This window comes from Crocodylus siamensis, chromosome 4 (genome assembly GCF_052110815.1).
Source record: "Crocodylus siamensis isolate JL-2025a chromosome 4, ASM5211081v1, whole genome shotgun sequence".
NCBI classification, from domain to species: Eukaryota; Metazoa; Chordata; order Crocodylia; family Crocodylidae; genus Crocodylus; species Crocodylus siamensis.
This window is the reverse complement of record NC_143398.1, coordinates 227,442,922-227,459,377: the sequence shown is the minus strand read 5'-3', so window position 1 is coordinate 227,459,377 and position 16,456 is coordinate 227,442,922. Positions and strand designations below refer to the sequence as shown.

General features: G+C 41.3%; 1 protein-coding gene across 1 annotated transcript in view; it reads right to left on the bottom strand.

Annotated features, from left to right (window-relative positions):
* Positions 1 to 16,456, bottom strand: part of LRP1B (LDL receptor related protein 1B) — a 1,602,836-nt gene that overhangs the window by 119,369 nt on the left and 1,467,011 nt on the right. Inside the window, exon 72 of the mRNA XM_090045827.1 lies at positions 4,361 to 4,483. Within this exon, the coding sequence (XP_089901953.1) occupies positions 4,361 to 4,483 (123 nt within the window). The remainder of the gene's footprint in view (positions 1 to 4,360; positions 4,484 to 16,456) is intronic.

Here is a 16,456-nt window from a genome sequence, read left to right as displayed (position 1 = left end):
TGTTTGGAGGTGTAGTCTAAAGTGGAAAGTAGGCATTTTGAAAGCCTCTTCATAAATGTGAGAGGGGAGAGCAGCAGGAGGCATGTCATGGTGAACATCTACTGCAGGTTTCCAAATCAGGAGGAGAAAGTGGATGAGGCCTTCCTTAGAAAACTGATGAAAGCTTCCAAATTTCAGGACTTGGATCTCATGGGGGACTTTAATTACTGGGGGATCTACTGGGAGGGAAACATAGCAGTGCATAAGCAGTCCAGCAAATTCCTGGAGTGTCAGGAAGTTAACTTTTTGATACATAGTAGGGAGGCCAACTTGGGGGGTAAGGGGAGCTTGACTTACTACTCAGAAGCATGGAGGAAGTGTTTGGGAATGTGAAGGCGGCAGGAAACCTGGGGGGCAGTGACCATGAAATGATAGAGTTCAAGATCCTAGGAGGAGGAAGGAAGGAGAGTAGCAGAATAAGAACACTGGAGTTCAGAAAAGTAGACATTAACAAACTCAGCAAGCTGGTCAGCAAGATCCTCTGGCAGACAAGTCTGAGGGAAAAATGGTGTCCAAGACAGCTAGCTGTTACTTTAAGGAGGCCCTCTTGGACACATCCTGCTGAGTATGCATATGCAGTATGTGGCACCGCAGACCCACCTGCAGCACTGCACACCACAAATGCAGGTGTTTCCCACACTGCTAATTTGCAGCACAAGGATCTTTTTGACCCCAGGAAATACCAGTATCAAAAAAATCCAAGCCTTAAATATCCAGGGCGGTGCACAAGGCAGCATGTACGCCATCTGAAATGAGCCTGGGCTGGTTGGAACCATGGTCCAGCTGCCAGCCTGCCTCCCTGCTGCCAGATCACTTCTGCTGGAGCCCTGGGAGGCCCCCAGGACCCCAGATAAGGCTGCTGGGGCAAGTCCACATGCTGGCCCCAGCCTCCACTATCCCACACAGGGCAAATTGCTGTGCACCTGAGAGCACCTGAATGAGCATTCCCCGGGAACAAGTAGCAGTATTTGTCCCCAGGGAAATGCATGTGTGCGCTCATCTAGACACAGCCCTTAAGGACACAGGAACAAGTCATTTCAGTGAGACAGAAGAAGTGCAACAGGAGACCAGCCTGGCTAGAAAGCAATCTATTCAATGAGTTGAAACCCAAAAAGGAATCCTATAAAAAGTGGAAAGTACTAGGGAAAAGTATAGCAGCGTTGCATGGGCATGCAGGGAAAAAAATTGGGACGTTCAAGGCATAATTTAAGATGCAGCTGGCAAGAGTCATAGCATGCAATAAAAAGGTTTTTACAAGTATGTCAATGGTAGGAGGAAGATCAAGGAAACCATCAGGGAAAAATATTGAATGTTGAAGGCAATCTAGTTATAGATGATTCAGAGAAGGCTAAGAATTTCAGGCTTTTTACTTCAGTTTTCACAAATAGATGAGTACAGTTGGCAACAAACATAGGCAAGGAGACAAACAGTCTAGAGAACAGGTTAGGGATTACTTAGAGAACCTGAGGTTTTCAAATTGGCAGAGCTAGATGGGATGCATCCTAAGCACAGAAAGAACTGGCTCAGGGAATTTGGGAGCCATATGCTTTCCTCTTTAAGAATTTGGAAAGGTTTGGTGAGGTCGTGAAAGACTGGAAAAGGGCAAATATTATATTTAAGAAAGAAAAGAAGCAGGATCTGAGGAACAACAGACCACTCAGACTGACTTTAATACCTAGAAGTCATCAAGGAGTCCATTCTGAAGTACCTAGAGGACAAGGTGATCAGGAATAGCCAAAATGGATTCACCGAGAATAAGTCATGTCTGACCAACCTGGTTTCCTTCAAACATATAATGATAAAATTTGTGGATCAGGAGTGAGTAATGGATGTGATATATATTGACTTCAGCGAGGCCCTTGACACTGCCTTTCATGACATTCTTATTAACAAGCTAAGGCAATACAGTTTAGATGAAAGTACTGTAAGGTTGATACATAAGTGGTTGGATCACTGTGCTCAATAAGTAGCCATCGATGGCTCAGTGTCTAGCAGAGAGAAGATGTCATGTGGGGTTTCTTGGGGGTCTGCTCTGAGTCTGGTATTGTTTAATATCTTCATTAATGATTTGGATAATGAAATCAAGTGCACACTTCGCAAATTGGCAGTCAACACCAAGTTGGGTGGAGTTGCAGATAATCTGGAAAGTAAGGCTAAGATCTGGAATGACCTGAGTATACTGGAAACAGTCTGCAACAAATCAAGACTCAACAAGAACTGCAAAGTCCTGTACTTGGGATAGGGTATTGCACGTATAAATATGGGGTGGGGAGTGACTGACTAGGCTGCAGTACTACAAAAAATGGCCTGGAAATTGCAGTAAACCGTAAGTAAGCCAAAAGTGTGCTCTTGCTGCAAAACAACCCAAACACATACTGGGTTATATTAACACAAGTGTCACTTGCAAATCAAGGGAAGTGATTCTTCTGCTGTATTCAGGATTGGTGAGGCCACACCTGGAGGACTGTATCCTGCTTTGGGTTCCCCATTTCAAGAAAGATGTGAACAGTTTGGAAAGAATCCATCACAGAAAAACAAAAATGATTAAAGGTCTAAGCAGCAAGACCTATAAGGAAAGGCTGGAAGAACTAGCGTTATTTAGGTTGAAGAAGAGAGGATGGATACAAATACCTAAAGGGTGATTAACAGAAAGGATGGAAATTAGCTTTTTTCTGTGGCTGTAGGAGACAGGACTAGAAGCAATAACCTCAAGATGCAACATAGGAAATTTAGGTTGGACTTAGAAGGAACTTCCTGACTATGATGGTAGTTAAGCATTGGAACAACCTACCCAGAAAAATTGTGGAATGTTCTTCTTTGGAAATTTTCAAGATCAGGTTAGACCGACACTTTGATAGGATGGTTTAGTCATAGATGATCCTGCCTTGAGGAACAGACTAAACTAGATGACTTTGTGAGGTTCTTCCCAGCCCTATAATCCTGAAAGTAGGCTAGCTGATGTCTTGGAAATACTGGGCATGTCTACACGTGCATTTACACCAATTTAAATTTACTGTGCAGTAAGCGGGAATAAGCCAGCATCTACATGTGCAAGCATTAAAGAGCATTAACACTGTGTGTGGACTGACTTGGGATTCAAATTAGTCCCAAGAAACTGCACATACACAGTGTTACTGTGCAGTAAGGGTTCACACATGTGTTACTGCTCAGTAAATAATTGCATGTAAATTTGACACCGGCATGATGCTCAAATTGATGTAAGTCACTATATTTACTGCATAGTATGGGCATGCACATGTAGATGCATGCCCATATTGCAGAGTAATTTTAGTTATTGTGCAGTAAGTGTGCATGTGTAGGAAGGCCTTTTCATTGACTTGGCATTCCTTTACTCTTAACATTTTTGGTGAAACAGTGGATCCTGTCCTGGTTCTGCCTTATTTGTCAGTTAAGTGTTAAGTTGTTGCTTAGAAATTTAAATTGCATTTAGGTACAGAAAAAAAAGGTACATTAGAAATGGCTAAAATATGGTAGTTAAATCCTTTCTTCAATGTTAAATCTTATTTTCTCTTGAACACTACTATTGAGAATGTCTTGATGCCTTCCCAAGGTATATTATTTTATCTAATTGGCTTCCAAATGAGGAATGATTCTCTAATGTTAACTTGCTTTTTCTGTTAATTATTCACTCAAGTGAATCTACCATTATAGCATCAATCCCCACCAATGTATGTCAGGTGGTTTGCCTTCTCGAAAGCCAATATCCTCCAGTACGTTAAATAACTATATTTCTGGCACTGCATGCATGTCTCTCAATCCACCCTCATGTTCTACAATGAGTACACCACAATTTAAAGTAGTAAGAAAACATAGTACATTGACTTTTTTCTTCTAAACTGAAGTTGCAGCATGACTATAATGTAGATATGTTATTTTTTGCATAATTAATAATTTCACATTTTAGCTTTGTATTCAAATAGTCTTTTCTAGAATACTATTATCCAATCTTATAGCAGTAATAGATCAAGTATATGCAAAAGTATCAGTAAATTATATCTGATAGGGTGGGGTGATGCATTTATTGTTATTCATTATTCTAAAGTTTCTGCTGGGTTACATAATAATATCATTTGAGTTTGCTTTAATCAAGCCATTATATATCCATATTTAAGACCAATTTTCAAAAGTCAAATAAGGAAAAATATAACTGACTTAGTGTCTTTGTCTAGTTAAGTGAGACCTACACATCTCTAGGTAAATGCTATACATTTCTAGATAGATGCTTGTTGCATCTTTCTCTACTTCACGAATTCCCTTTAGGACTAGGGACAAGAAAGCATTAGCATAATAAATTTCATACCACACATTTCAGGTGCTTCATCAGAGTTGTCTCCACAGTCATCTTCTCCATCACATACCCAAAAATGTAGTTTACAGAGTGAATTGTTGCATAGAAATTCGTCTGCTCTACATATATTTCCCCCTTGAAGAAAGTAAGAAATAAATAATTAATGATAATTACAGTTGATATACTATAGTTTTGTTTGTCCACAGGTTAGCTTAATCTAGTGTAACAGGCAACAGAAACTGAATGGGCCAAATCCCATAGGGAAAGCTTGAGAACTGCGCAGGAACATGGCTATTCAAAATGCTTCCATGAACTCAACATAACATGTTTTTTCCTTGGTCTTGCTATTGCTATGATGGAACCAAACTCTGTCTGACCATGTAGGCCTCAGTTTAGGAAAGAAGCAAAGGAATTATATGCTATGAGTTATTCAAACATGTAACAAAGGTTGGCTTTAGTTAGGCAGATTTCTGAGGGGCACAGGACTTTGGACAACTGGGGATTCAATGATGTGGTAAAAACCAGGAGAGATACAGGGAAATAATCCAGTTCCTGGAATGTTACAGATTTCCAGTTTTGCCATCTTTTATGTGATGCTGGAAACCTATTGTCTTTCCTATATCCATGTTGATACATACTCCATTTCGAGTGCGCATCACCTTGCGTGTACAGCAGACTTGATTAATTGAGTCTGCTCTGACCTGCCATATCTCCAGTGCATCGCAAGATGAAAAGGCATGTGTATAAATGCCGTGGTGTTTAATTAAAATTAAAAAAGGTTTTTATCTTGCAAATGAGTAGTAGGTGTCACATAACAGAAATTGACCTATAGTATCTCACTATAAAATCTAGTTATGTATGACATTTCCTCCTTTCTAAACATGCCTGACTCTTTCTTTAATTGATATAACCCACAATTCCTTAGGGGCAACCAACACGGGTTCATCAGTGGCAGGTCCTGTCAGACCAACCTGGTGGCCTTCTATGATCAGATCACCAAATCATTAGATGCAGGGGTAGCACTGAACATAGTCTTCCTGGACTTTCAGAAGGCCTTCAACACTGTCTCTCACCCCATTCTCATTAAGAAACTGGGGGGCTGCGGTGTAGACACCCACACAGTCAAATGGGTCGCCAACTGGCTGGAGGGCCACACCCAGAGAGTGGTGGTGCATGGGTCATTTTCAGCCTAGAGGGATGTGGGCAGTGGGGTTCCCCAGGGCTTGGTCCTCGGGCCCGCACTGTTCAACATCTTCATCAGCAACTTGGACGAGGGGGTAAAAAGCACCCTGTTCAAATTTGTTGATGACACTAAGATGTGGGGGGATGTGGGCACGCTAGAAGGGAGCTATAGGCTACAATTGGACCTAGACAGGTTACAAGGGTGGGCAGATAAGAATAGGATGGGATTCAACATGGACAAGTGCAAAGTGATGCACCTAGGGAAGAACAACCGGCACCATACCTACAGGTTGGGGAACTCCCTTCTTGTCAGTACAGAGGCAGAAAAGGATCTTGGAGTCATCATTGACTCCAAGATGAACATGGGCCGGCAGTGTGGGGAGGCAGTCAGGAAGGCCAACCGTACCTTGTCATGCATCCACAGATGCATCTTGAGCAGGTCCAAGGAGGTGATCCTCCCCCTCTGTGAGGCAGTGGTCAGGCCGCAGCTGGAGTATTGCGTCCAGTTCTGGGCACCACACTTCAAGAGGGATGTCAACAGCATGGAGAGGGTCCAGAGGAGGGCCACTCATAAGATCAGGGGGCAGCAGGGCAGGCCTTATGAGGAGAGGCTACGGGACCTGAACCTGTTCAGCCTCCACAAGAGAAGGCTGAGTGGGGATCTAGTGGCCTGTTACAAACTACCGTGTTTCCCTGAAAATAAGACATACCCATAAAATAAGCTGTAGCAGGATTTCTACGTATTTGCGCAATATAAGCCATACCCCGAAAATAAGACATAGTGATAGGCGTGGCTAAGCGTACCGGCGCGAAGCGGTAAATAAGAAGGGCAGCCCTTCTCATTTGCCCCATCGTGACAGCTGCTATCTCGGAGGTGACCGGAGAGGGAGAAATAGAAAGTGAAAGTAAAAGTCTCCTCAGTGAAGTGAGGAGCAGGAAGTTCTGATTTAGGTATTGTGTGTCCTCAGGGGGAAGAATAAAGCTGTGGCTGCTGTTTTACTCAGCACTGTGGGTCTCTCTCACTGTCTTATTTTCGGGGAAACACGGTATACTTAATAAAAATAAGACATCCCCTGAAAATAAGCCATAGTGTGTCTTCTTGAGGAAAAATAAATATAAGACAGTGTCTTATTTTCGGGGAAACACGGTAGTCAGGGTGGACCAGCAGGCACTGGGGAAGTCCCTGTTCCCCTGAGCACCGCCAGGAGTGACCAGGAATAACTGTCACAAGCTGGTAGAGGGAAGATTTAGGCTAGATATCAGGAGGCGCTACTTCACAGTCAGGGCGGCTAGGATCTGGAACCAACTTCCAAGAGAAGTGGTGCTGGCTCCTACCCTGGGGGTCTTTAAGAGGAGGTTAGATGAACACCTTGCTGGGGTCGTTTGACCCCACTAATCTTTCCTGCCATGGCAGGGGGTCGGACTAGATGACCTACTCAGGTCCCTTCCGACCCTAGAAACTATGAAACTATGAAAAATTCAATCAGCATTTAGCCTAATGAATACACTTAACTATTTTATTTCCAAATCAATTATGTTACAATATATTATACAATACTAAGTTTAATAAATATAAACAGGGTTTTTGGGGTACCTAATACATCAATCAGTAGACTGCCTCTGTATTCTTGAATATATGAAAAATAGATAGAGATATTGAAAATATTCTACTCATTTTCTTTTCTTTGCCTATATAAGGTATTCATTTCTATTTTGGTCAAGTTTTATCATAATCTATCTATTGAACATTTCCACAGTAGGAACAGATGCTATAGAATTAAGTACAGCTTCTGGCTTCTTGTATTCATATGTGATGGCTGTAAATAGCAGAATGACAGGCTCAGTTGTTATTGCAGATTATGGATCCACACTGTTAACCTCTTAGGGATATGTATTTCTCTGACAAATTATCTCTATTCTTTTAAGGAATATTACAAAAACATTTTAACATTTCATCTTAAAATGCTTTGTTCAATAAGTAGCAGGACCTTGGTGAAACATTTTCTCCTTTAACCATTACAGGAATATTTTTGCATAATATGACATTAACCAATTAGGGTTAAATGTAGAGTTCATCTACCTGGGGAAACCAAACTAAAATTAAGGTGTAAATTTACAGTACAATATCTATTCTTTACTAACTCCTCATTTACATATCTTTATTCCTCTCCCACAAATGTGTCTTATTTGATTAAATTTAATACACTTTAGAAATGAAATAAAGAAGACATGAGCCAGTACAGAATGGCTAGTCTAGCTCCTGGGTGATGAAGTGGGATTTGTACCAAAGGCCTTGTAGAACAAAATGAATTATTCCCACAAGCTCTTTCATCTCGCCCATTTGCATTATTTAAGGGCAGCTGCAAAGCAAGCATTTCCAGGAGAGCTTTGAAATACTGCATTTTGAAAACTGGATTATTTGTAACCAGTTTCACTGAAAATCGACAATGATCATACACATTCTTACTTTTTTTCAGTTACAGGAAATCTTGTAATATGTGAAAACTATGCAAGAATGACCTGTTTTTTCTTAAAAGATCATTTACAGTGATGTAAATCAACTTTGGTGGAATTACTCCAAATTCACACAGGTTTCAGAGTGTTGTCAGATAGCAATCTGTAGTACCTTGGGTAAAATTCTGCATAACTTGATAGTTTTTTTTCTGTTTGGGTCATAGAGAGCTATTCTTTTTCATGAACTGTCATATAAGAGTTCTATTCCAGTTTTTCCATTTTACAGTTCCGTGGTCTTCATAACACTCACAAGTAGTAATGTCCATCACATATGCTGAGCATGCAATATGCATACTATACATATATGTTTTATTCCCTGTACTTTTCTGAAGACTGTTGTGTGCTTCTTTAAACAATTCCTTACTCAAGCCAAAGCCATTACCTTTTTTACATACAAATCTGGAACGTGATAATTAGGTTTTCTCTAAATGAAGCAGTTTCATTTTATGAGGAATACATTTACTATTTTGATAAGCATTGCTTTGTAACTTCTGTTTTCTCCAGACCAGATATCTTTTTTCCACAGGGGCGTATCTTTTGTCTCCAGCAGCATAATTGTGTCTCCAACATGTTGCGTCTCCAGCAGCATAATAAATCCTAATAATAACTATTATTTTTTATACTGGGATAAAGGCGTTATTATAATTTAAACCATGGGTCAGCAACATTTTTGGCCAGAGTGGCAAAAATGACCAACCTTGACCCACACCTCAACTTGGCATGCCAAAGGCAGACAGTGGGGGGAGCCACAAAGGGCCTGGTATTAATCTTTTTTCATCATTATAAGATGGTAGTGGTACCTAAGACATTTTATCAAGATTCTTTTTTTTGATAAGCCTTTCATGTTGGCCAAAGTGCTTTTCATCCTGCAAATGGAGTTATATTCAATTCATGACTGGCCCACATCTCCCACAAATGTTATACTATTAACTAGCATAACTCACCACAAACTATTAACTAACACAAATCTTATACTGTTAACTAACTAATGTTTTTCCTAGGGTTGTCTACAAAGTATCCTTTACAAACTGCAAACGATCCAAATAAGTAATCTTAATTGTGATAAACTCTTCGATGTGCTGCTCTCTTTCTTTTCTCTTTCTCCTCCCTATTTTCCTCCAACTATTCTGACCCCCACTGATATACTTGAAATTACTTGGTAAGTTTCTTGAGGCTTGTTTTTAATTGAACTGTGAAATATGTCCATATATTTTTTGATGCTGGTTCTTTAAAAAACCTGACTAGCTTCATAATCTCACCTTCTACTTGGCAAACACCCTTTCAGTAATTAATCATTATATGCAGTTGCCATCTCTGAACAGCTCATTCCACACATTTTTCCCTCTACACCTCTGCCATCTACAGCTTTGCTACTTTTATCTCTGATATTTGATTCCTAGAAAATGTAGAAATGAAGAGGACACTCTGCAGAGCATATCATTTCTCATCATTATGTTATTTGTTAATAAAGATATATTATCCTATCACTGATAGCCATACCTTTTAGCTGTTCTAAAAAGATGGGGGAGCAAACTTAACTATTAGGTTTGCATGACCCTGTATGTTGTAAGATACAAACTAGCTAAATACCTCTCATGTCAAGCCTGAATGAAGACAAGTTCAAACTGGAGCAGTCTGCTACCACTGCATTGTTACAGAAGCATGACGACATAGCTGGGTTGTAACAGTTTATAACAATATCTCCTGATTTTGATAAAATGGGTGAGGACACACATACTAACTCTCACAGTTAAGTCCACTTAACTTTTTGAAGTCAACTCAACTGTCAGAGCATATACAGGTCTGTGGAGCAGAGTCAATTTAAATGCAGTTCAAGATAATATACCACCAAGGTATACTATCTTGAGGCACATTAGTTAAGTCAATTTAGCTTGCAAGGTGGCTGTCACCATATCAAGGAGCTTTACATGTGCATGCTCCAGCGTGGCTTAAATTAAATCAACTTATTTTAAATCAACTTTGCATGTGTTTTCACACCAAATACATCTATCTATACCCCAAATGAGAGAAGCAGGAAAAAGTACATATCGGTGAGAAAAAATGGATAGCAAAGAATCTAAATGATGACTCTAAACTACAGCAAAAAGTGCAAGCTCGGGGGGGGGATATGATAGTTTGCTGCACCCAGTCTACATTCACATGGCTTACTTTAAGCCAAAGTGGGCAAAATACAGCCTATGGGCCAAATCGAATCCACCAATTGATGGCATCTGGCCTGCAGCTGCCCCCACAGCACTCTGCATGGCCTAGAGCTCCATCCAATCCCACCTGGGACAGCCTGTATCATGCTCCCACCCCCACCTGCCAGTGGCAGCACCCTAGCCCTGGCCAGTGTGTACAGCTTCCCGGCAGGGCTGCTCCTACTACAGCTGGCCAGATTCCTCTTGGCTCCCCCACCTCCAGCAGCAGCTCCTTCTCCTGCCCCTGCTGTGCTGCTCCAGGCAGCAGACATGGGGGTGTATGCTAGGTACTGCATACCCAGCCAGGCAGAGTGAGAAAGCTGTAGCCAGGTGGCTCTTGCCCCAAAGTGCAGGGCTTCAGCTCTAGCTCCCAGCCACATTCAACCCATTCTACCCACCCAACTCCATGAGACACCTGTGACCAGCCAGCTCCCCGCACCTGTGGCCAACCAAGTGGGTGGAGGGTGGCTGAGGCTGGAGCCCTGTGCACTGGAGCAGGAGCCATCTCACTGCAGCTTGACCCTGCCTGACTGGTCATATTGTGCCTGGCACATGTCCCCAAGACTTCCACTACTTCTCTGGTGCCCAGAGTGGTGCAGCAGGGGCAGGAGAAGAAGCTGCTGCTGGAGACAATCCCTCCACCCCCAACTGGTTCCTGGGACCTAGTGCATAGGCAGCCCCACACACACACGTGCACACCCTCCCTCAGCAGCACTCCCTGCCCCACACAATATACAAGAGTAAGATTTTATTTTGAGCTATCATGCAATCACCTCTATATACACTACTGTAACAGGGAACCCTAACCCTGTTACTAAGAGACAGAGTGGTCTGTTTAAGTCCAGAACCTTCCAGTCATGGCCAGCTGGTCATATAGGGGTTAAGGCTCAAGCCCTGCCAGCTGGTCATGTGACAGGAAGAGGAAGGCCAGGACCCTACAAATGGCAAGTGGAGAAGGCCAGAGGGGCAGCAGGGAGGCAGACTCCCAATGACCACAGTGTTTTGGCTGCAGTCTCTGTTGGAAGACCACGCCATGCCCTAAGCCATCCTCATGATCATCTAAAGTAAGCAGGCATGTTGCCTCTCTTGTTTCTATATTATCATTTTTCCATTATATGACCTTAGAAGCCTATGTTTTGTGTTGAAACGGTGGTTTAGGTGAGACTATTTGGGGAAGGAGGAGGCCTCATTGGGGGCCCACTGCAGTGTGGGGACCCAGTGCCAGAGAGGGTGCAGTATTCAGGAGTGAGCAGACCTCAGCAGCAGAGAGGGTGCAATATTTGGGGGTGAGCAGACCCCAGTGCTACAGAGGGGCAGGAGCCTGAGTGAGGTGTTTGTTTTTTTTTTTTGAGAGAGCTAGAGCCTGGGAGTCAAACCCTGATTAGTGGGGGTTTTTTGACTGACAGGCCTAGCTCAAGAGAAAAGGGGTAGGCCCACAGTGGCTGAGACCCCAACAGAAAGAGGAATTTACAAATACCATCTGCGAGGCTTGGGCTGAGGTGTAGGGGAGGAACAGAGCTGCAGATAGCACCCCCTGGCATTGGGGCATACAATGAGCAGCCTCCTCCTTAATAAACAACAATTAATTAATAACTAGGCATGGCAGGTGAGAAGATGGGCAGTTGGCCCTTAACAGGTGGCCAGGGCCACCAGGAGACAGACCCTGAGAAGGCCTCCCCTGTTACAACTACTAAAAATAAATAAATAAATAAAACAAAAACAAATCAGGACAAATGTATTTTTTTAAATAAAATTGAAATATGTTATGGTAGATGTTTGACTTTTAGTATATGATTTGGTTTTGTTGTTCAATTATAACTTGTTAAAATGATATCTTCTGAAAGATTTTGTGTGTGCAGCCCTCTACAGCTCACCAAAACTCATTAAGTGGTCCTCCAGCTGACATAATTGCCCACCCCTGCTTTAAGCCATGTAAGTACAGACTGGGAGTAACATTTGAAGCCGTTTGCCACTCCTAGGCTATGCTGCAAATGTAAACAGGCCTTCAGGAGATTGGATTAACCTGATCACAACCTAGGTTAGTATACTTTCTCAGGTGAGCTAAAGAGATTGGGCACATCATTCTGGGGGTGATTTAAGTCCTCTGAATGCCTGCACAATTGGGTAGTTCAATGTAAATCTGATTAGGTAGATCTAAATGTAATGTCTCTATGCAAAGGTCTAGAGTTTAAACTAGGTATAAACTGAAGTAAATTGGATTTTAAAACTAGAAAGGATCATCTAGCCCAAGGGTGGCAGCACAGGTGCCACCAATGACATAGGCAGCCCCTGTGTGTGGCATGCAGGAGACTGACGAGGTGACAGGCAGAACACGGGCAGATGAACTAGGGACCAGAAACCAGAGCATCAGATGAGGTGGGGAGTAGAGGGAAAAAGAAGATAGTAGAAGAGAATCTTGGAAGGAAGCAGAAAGCAGAGTAGAAGATTGGGCAGGGGAAGAGGATTGGAGTGTCACTCAGTGAGGGTGTGAGGCTAGTTTGTGGCACACCTGACAAAAGGGTGGGCTGCCACTTATCTAGTGTAGCCTCCTGCATATAATCACACTCCATAACATTCCATCCATTTACCATCTTGAGCCCAATAACTTAGTCTTCAGTAAGTATAAACAACTAATGCATTTCAGGTCTAAAAAATTACATGCTGGAATCTGAGAAATAGGAAAGAAACCATCAATGTCATGAACAAAATGTCAGTTTCATTGGCAGCACAGAGACTTGATGGGATAAATTATAACAATGTTTATAAGAATATTGGTATAAAAGACTGTACATTGTTCAGGTAGGACAGGTAGGGAAAATAGGGAGGAAGCCTTGCACTGTATATCAACAACACATGTTGTGGTTTTTGAAGTCCTGAAAGGTGACAGGCATACATGTTGAAAGTCTTTTCATGAAATAAAAAGGTGAAAAGAAAAGGAGAAATAATGACATTTTTACATGCAGGATCTGGTCATAATAAAGGATTTAAACTACTTGGACATCTACTACATAGTCAATAGTATAAAAGGAATGTGGTGTGTTGGAATGTGTTTTAGACATTTTATTGCATCAGAAAATTAAACAAATAGGGGAGTTAATTTTAGATGTGGTCCTAACAGGAAGAATAGGGTAAGAATATGAATATGGAATGGAATTTGGGTGAAAATGATAGTGAACTAGTAGACTTAACTGTTTTTAGAACAGAGGTCATTATTTAAAGAAAAGGAAGGAGTAACAGCAGCAAAATAACAACAAGGCCTTAAAAAGAAAAACAAACTTTAACAAATTTCAACAAATGATAAGTAATGTCCAATTGTCAGGAACAATAATGAAAAAGGAGTTCAGGAGAGTGATATTTGTAAAAGAGGTGTAAAGGCACAATGAAAAACTATCCCAATGTGGAGGAAAAATAGGAAGCCTCAGCCTGCCCCTCCCCGCTTCCGTCACCATTGCTTTCAAGGCCAACGTGGACTGATGTGGCAGTGGTTGGTGGTGGGGGGAGGAGCAGGCACACCATGGCAGTAACAGTGGCAGTGGCAGTGGGGAAAGGGGAGGAGTAGGCACCAGGCCTGACGTGGGGGAGAGTGGGAGGAGGAGCAAGCCTGAGAAGGGGGAGAAGCCAGCATGCCACGGCAGTGGAGGGGAGCAGCAAGCCTGGCCCGACATGACCCAATGTGGCAGCATCTGGGAGAGGGGAGGAGCGAGCCTTCTCCCCCCTGTCCAGCCTGGGCCCACTCTTCCTCTACATCCCCTCCCCAGCATCAACTGTGAGCCCAGTCCTCCTGTCCTCCTGCTACCACTGCTGGGTTGGCCCAGGTCTGCTGCTCCCCTCCCCGCCGCCGTGGAGGCCCAGCTTCTCCCCACCCTCGAGCCTGGTACTTCCCTGCATCAGGCCTGGGCCCACTCCTCCCCTCCCCCTGCCACTGTGGTGGGGATGGGAGAGTGGGCCCAGACTCCAAGCAGCAGAAGGGAAGGGGGGAGCGAGCCCGGGGGGGGGGGGGCACTGGACTTCATCTCCCCCCACTCTCCCCGATTATTCTCGATGGGCAATTGGCTAGAAAATTTGTGTGTGTGTGTATATAAATTAAGGGAGATTTTTCTCTGTAAAATATATATAATTAAGCACATCACCTAAGGATGCTGTAGTAGCCCTGCCACTGGAGGTAGTTAAGGCTAGATGAATATCTGGTAGGAGTGGTTTAGTATCTTGCTACATCTTGTCTTACAAGATGAAGGATAGCTTAGATGACATTTGAGCTTCCTTTCAGACCTTCATGATTACAATTTTATTTCATAATTTTATTAAGCAGAGAATGCTCCAAGAACAGATTCTCTTATATTTTTTCACTCTTTGTTCCATATTGGAAACAATCAAAGCAGGAGAAGGAGGGAGGGAAATGTTTTAAACCAAACTATTTAAATCTTAAACAAGTTAGTTAAGGTTTTAATCTCCTTAGCAATAAAAAGGTTGGCTCTCTTTTTTTCTTTAGAATCATTATACAAGTTTACTGTTGCTAAGCAATTAAATTATGACAATTTCTTTAAACTTATAATCTGACATTATTTTCTAGTAAATGGAATCTCAACATGTGTTAAGTGACTTGGACTATAAAGAAAGTTAAGATAAAAACATCTTCAAAAGAAAAAAAAAAAAAAAGAAACTCCTTTTAGTACCCAGACGAAAAAAGTTCATGGAACTGATCTAATCAATTCATGCATTTGTGCCTGATTGTTACATTAAAATTAACAAGATGCTTTCCTTTAACTATAAAACATGTTTCAGTTCAAGACTTAACAATTTTTTAAGGAACATCTCACTTTCATGAAATAGTGAAATATATAAGAATATATTGCCAAGTAAGAGTATTAGGAAGTCACAAGATATTATCACACACTTTTATTGCAAATGGAACTGAAATCTATGAGAAGAAAATTAAATGTTAAAAAAATGTCAAGAAAAAATCCGTGACTAAACATTATTCTGAGTGGAAAATCGGTCCAAAAGACAGTAAATATAAATACATAGCATTTCCCAGATTCAGCCTGTTTGTTAAAAAATAAACAAATCTGATATATTTTTTTTTTTCAGCCCATATACAAGGACTCCTGAAACTGGGCATGGAGATTATCACTATGATTGTCCAGCCTTAGAATAACACTCCATTTCTGTAGTTATGTTTGTGAAAAGGAAAAAATGAGTTTTTTATGATATCAAGAAAATACTATATTCATTTTATGTGATTGCTGTGTCTGTCAAATTCCTTTCTAGAAGAGATTTGTGCACCAGAAAGCATAATTGTAACATAAATACGAAGTATTTTAGTGATAACCAACTAGGCAAATGACTTCTTATTGTGTTGTAAGTAATTTACAGTTCAAAGAAACTGCATTATTACATCCCAAGAATAATGGGTACTTCACATAAAAAGAAAGCATTGCTCCTTATTTTCAGCCCATTAGTTTTTTGAAGGGATATAGCTGAGACATTTTAAAGGCAGTTTTTAAGAGCACAAAAAGTGTTTCTTTAAATTTTTCAAACCTCATTGATCATCTCATTCGTCTTATATAATGATCCATTCTTCATAATTTCCAAATATGGTTTTTTTTTCAATTTCAGTTGAAACTGTTTGCAACTGTTTTTGGACTTTCTTTTTTCTCTATATTATTAATCTTCTCATAAAATGTCTTTCTTTTGCCCGTTCTCAGTTACAAAAATGGTATTACAGTACTGTTTAATATCTTGTCCAATGGTAAGCTCAGAGTTTGCCTTGATGGTAAAATAAATAGACTAAGATTAATCAGCACTATGTTCTGGCACCCATCCTCCTCAGTTGGTACACACATGATATTCCCATAAATAAAATCAAGAATATTTATTTACAGTGATTTTATTGTTATTTTAACACAGGACCCTGAGACTAGCATTATTGAAACTACACTTAGTAATGATTTGGCAAAATTAGAAGATTATTCATTCGAGAGTCGATTAGACTGGCATGCGTACTCCTGCTCCAAAGTGGGGCACAATAGTCAGCTGCTGAATAAATGAGGGCCAGCATTGATGTTGTATGGATTTTTGTGTTCTTCCCCAACTCAGAGCAGATGGTTTTGAGATGAAGTTATTACATGCAGGAAGTTTGTTCTTAGTCATTTGTAGATGATGCCTATAGGTGAGACTATGGTGAAGGTGAATTCCTAAATATTTTGGGGCG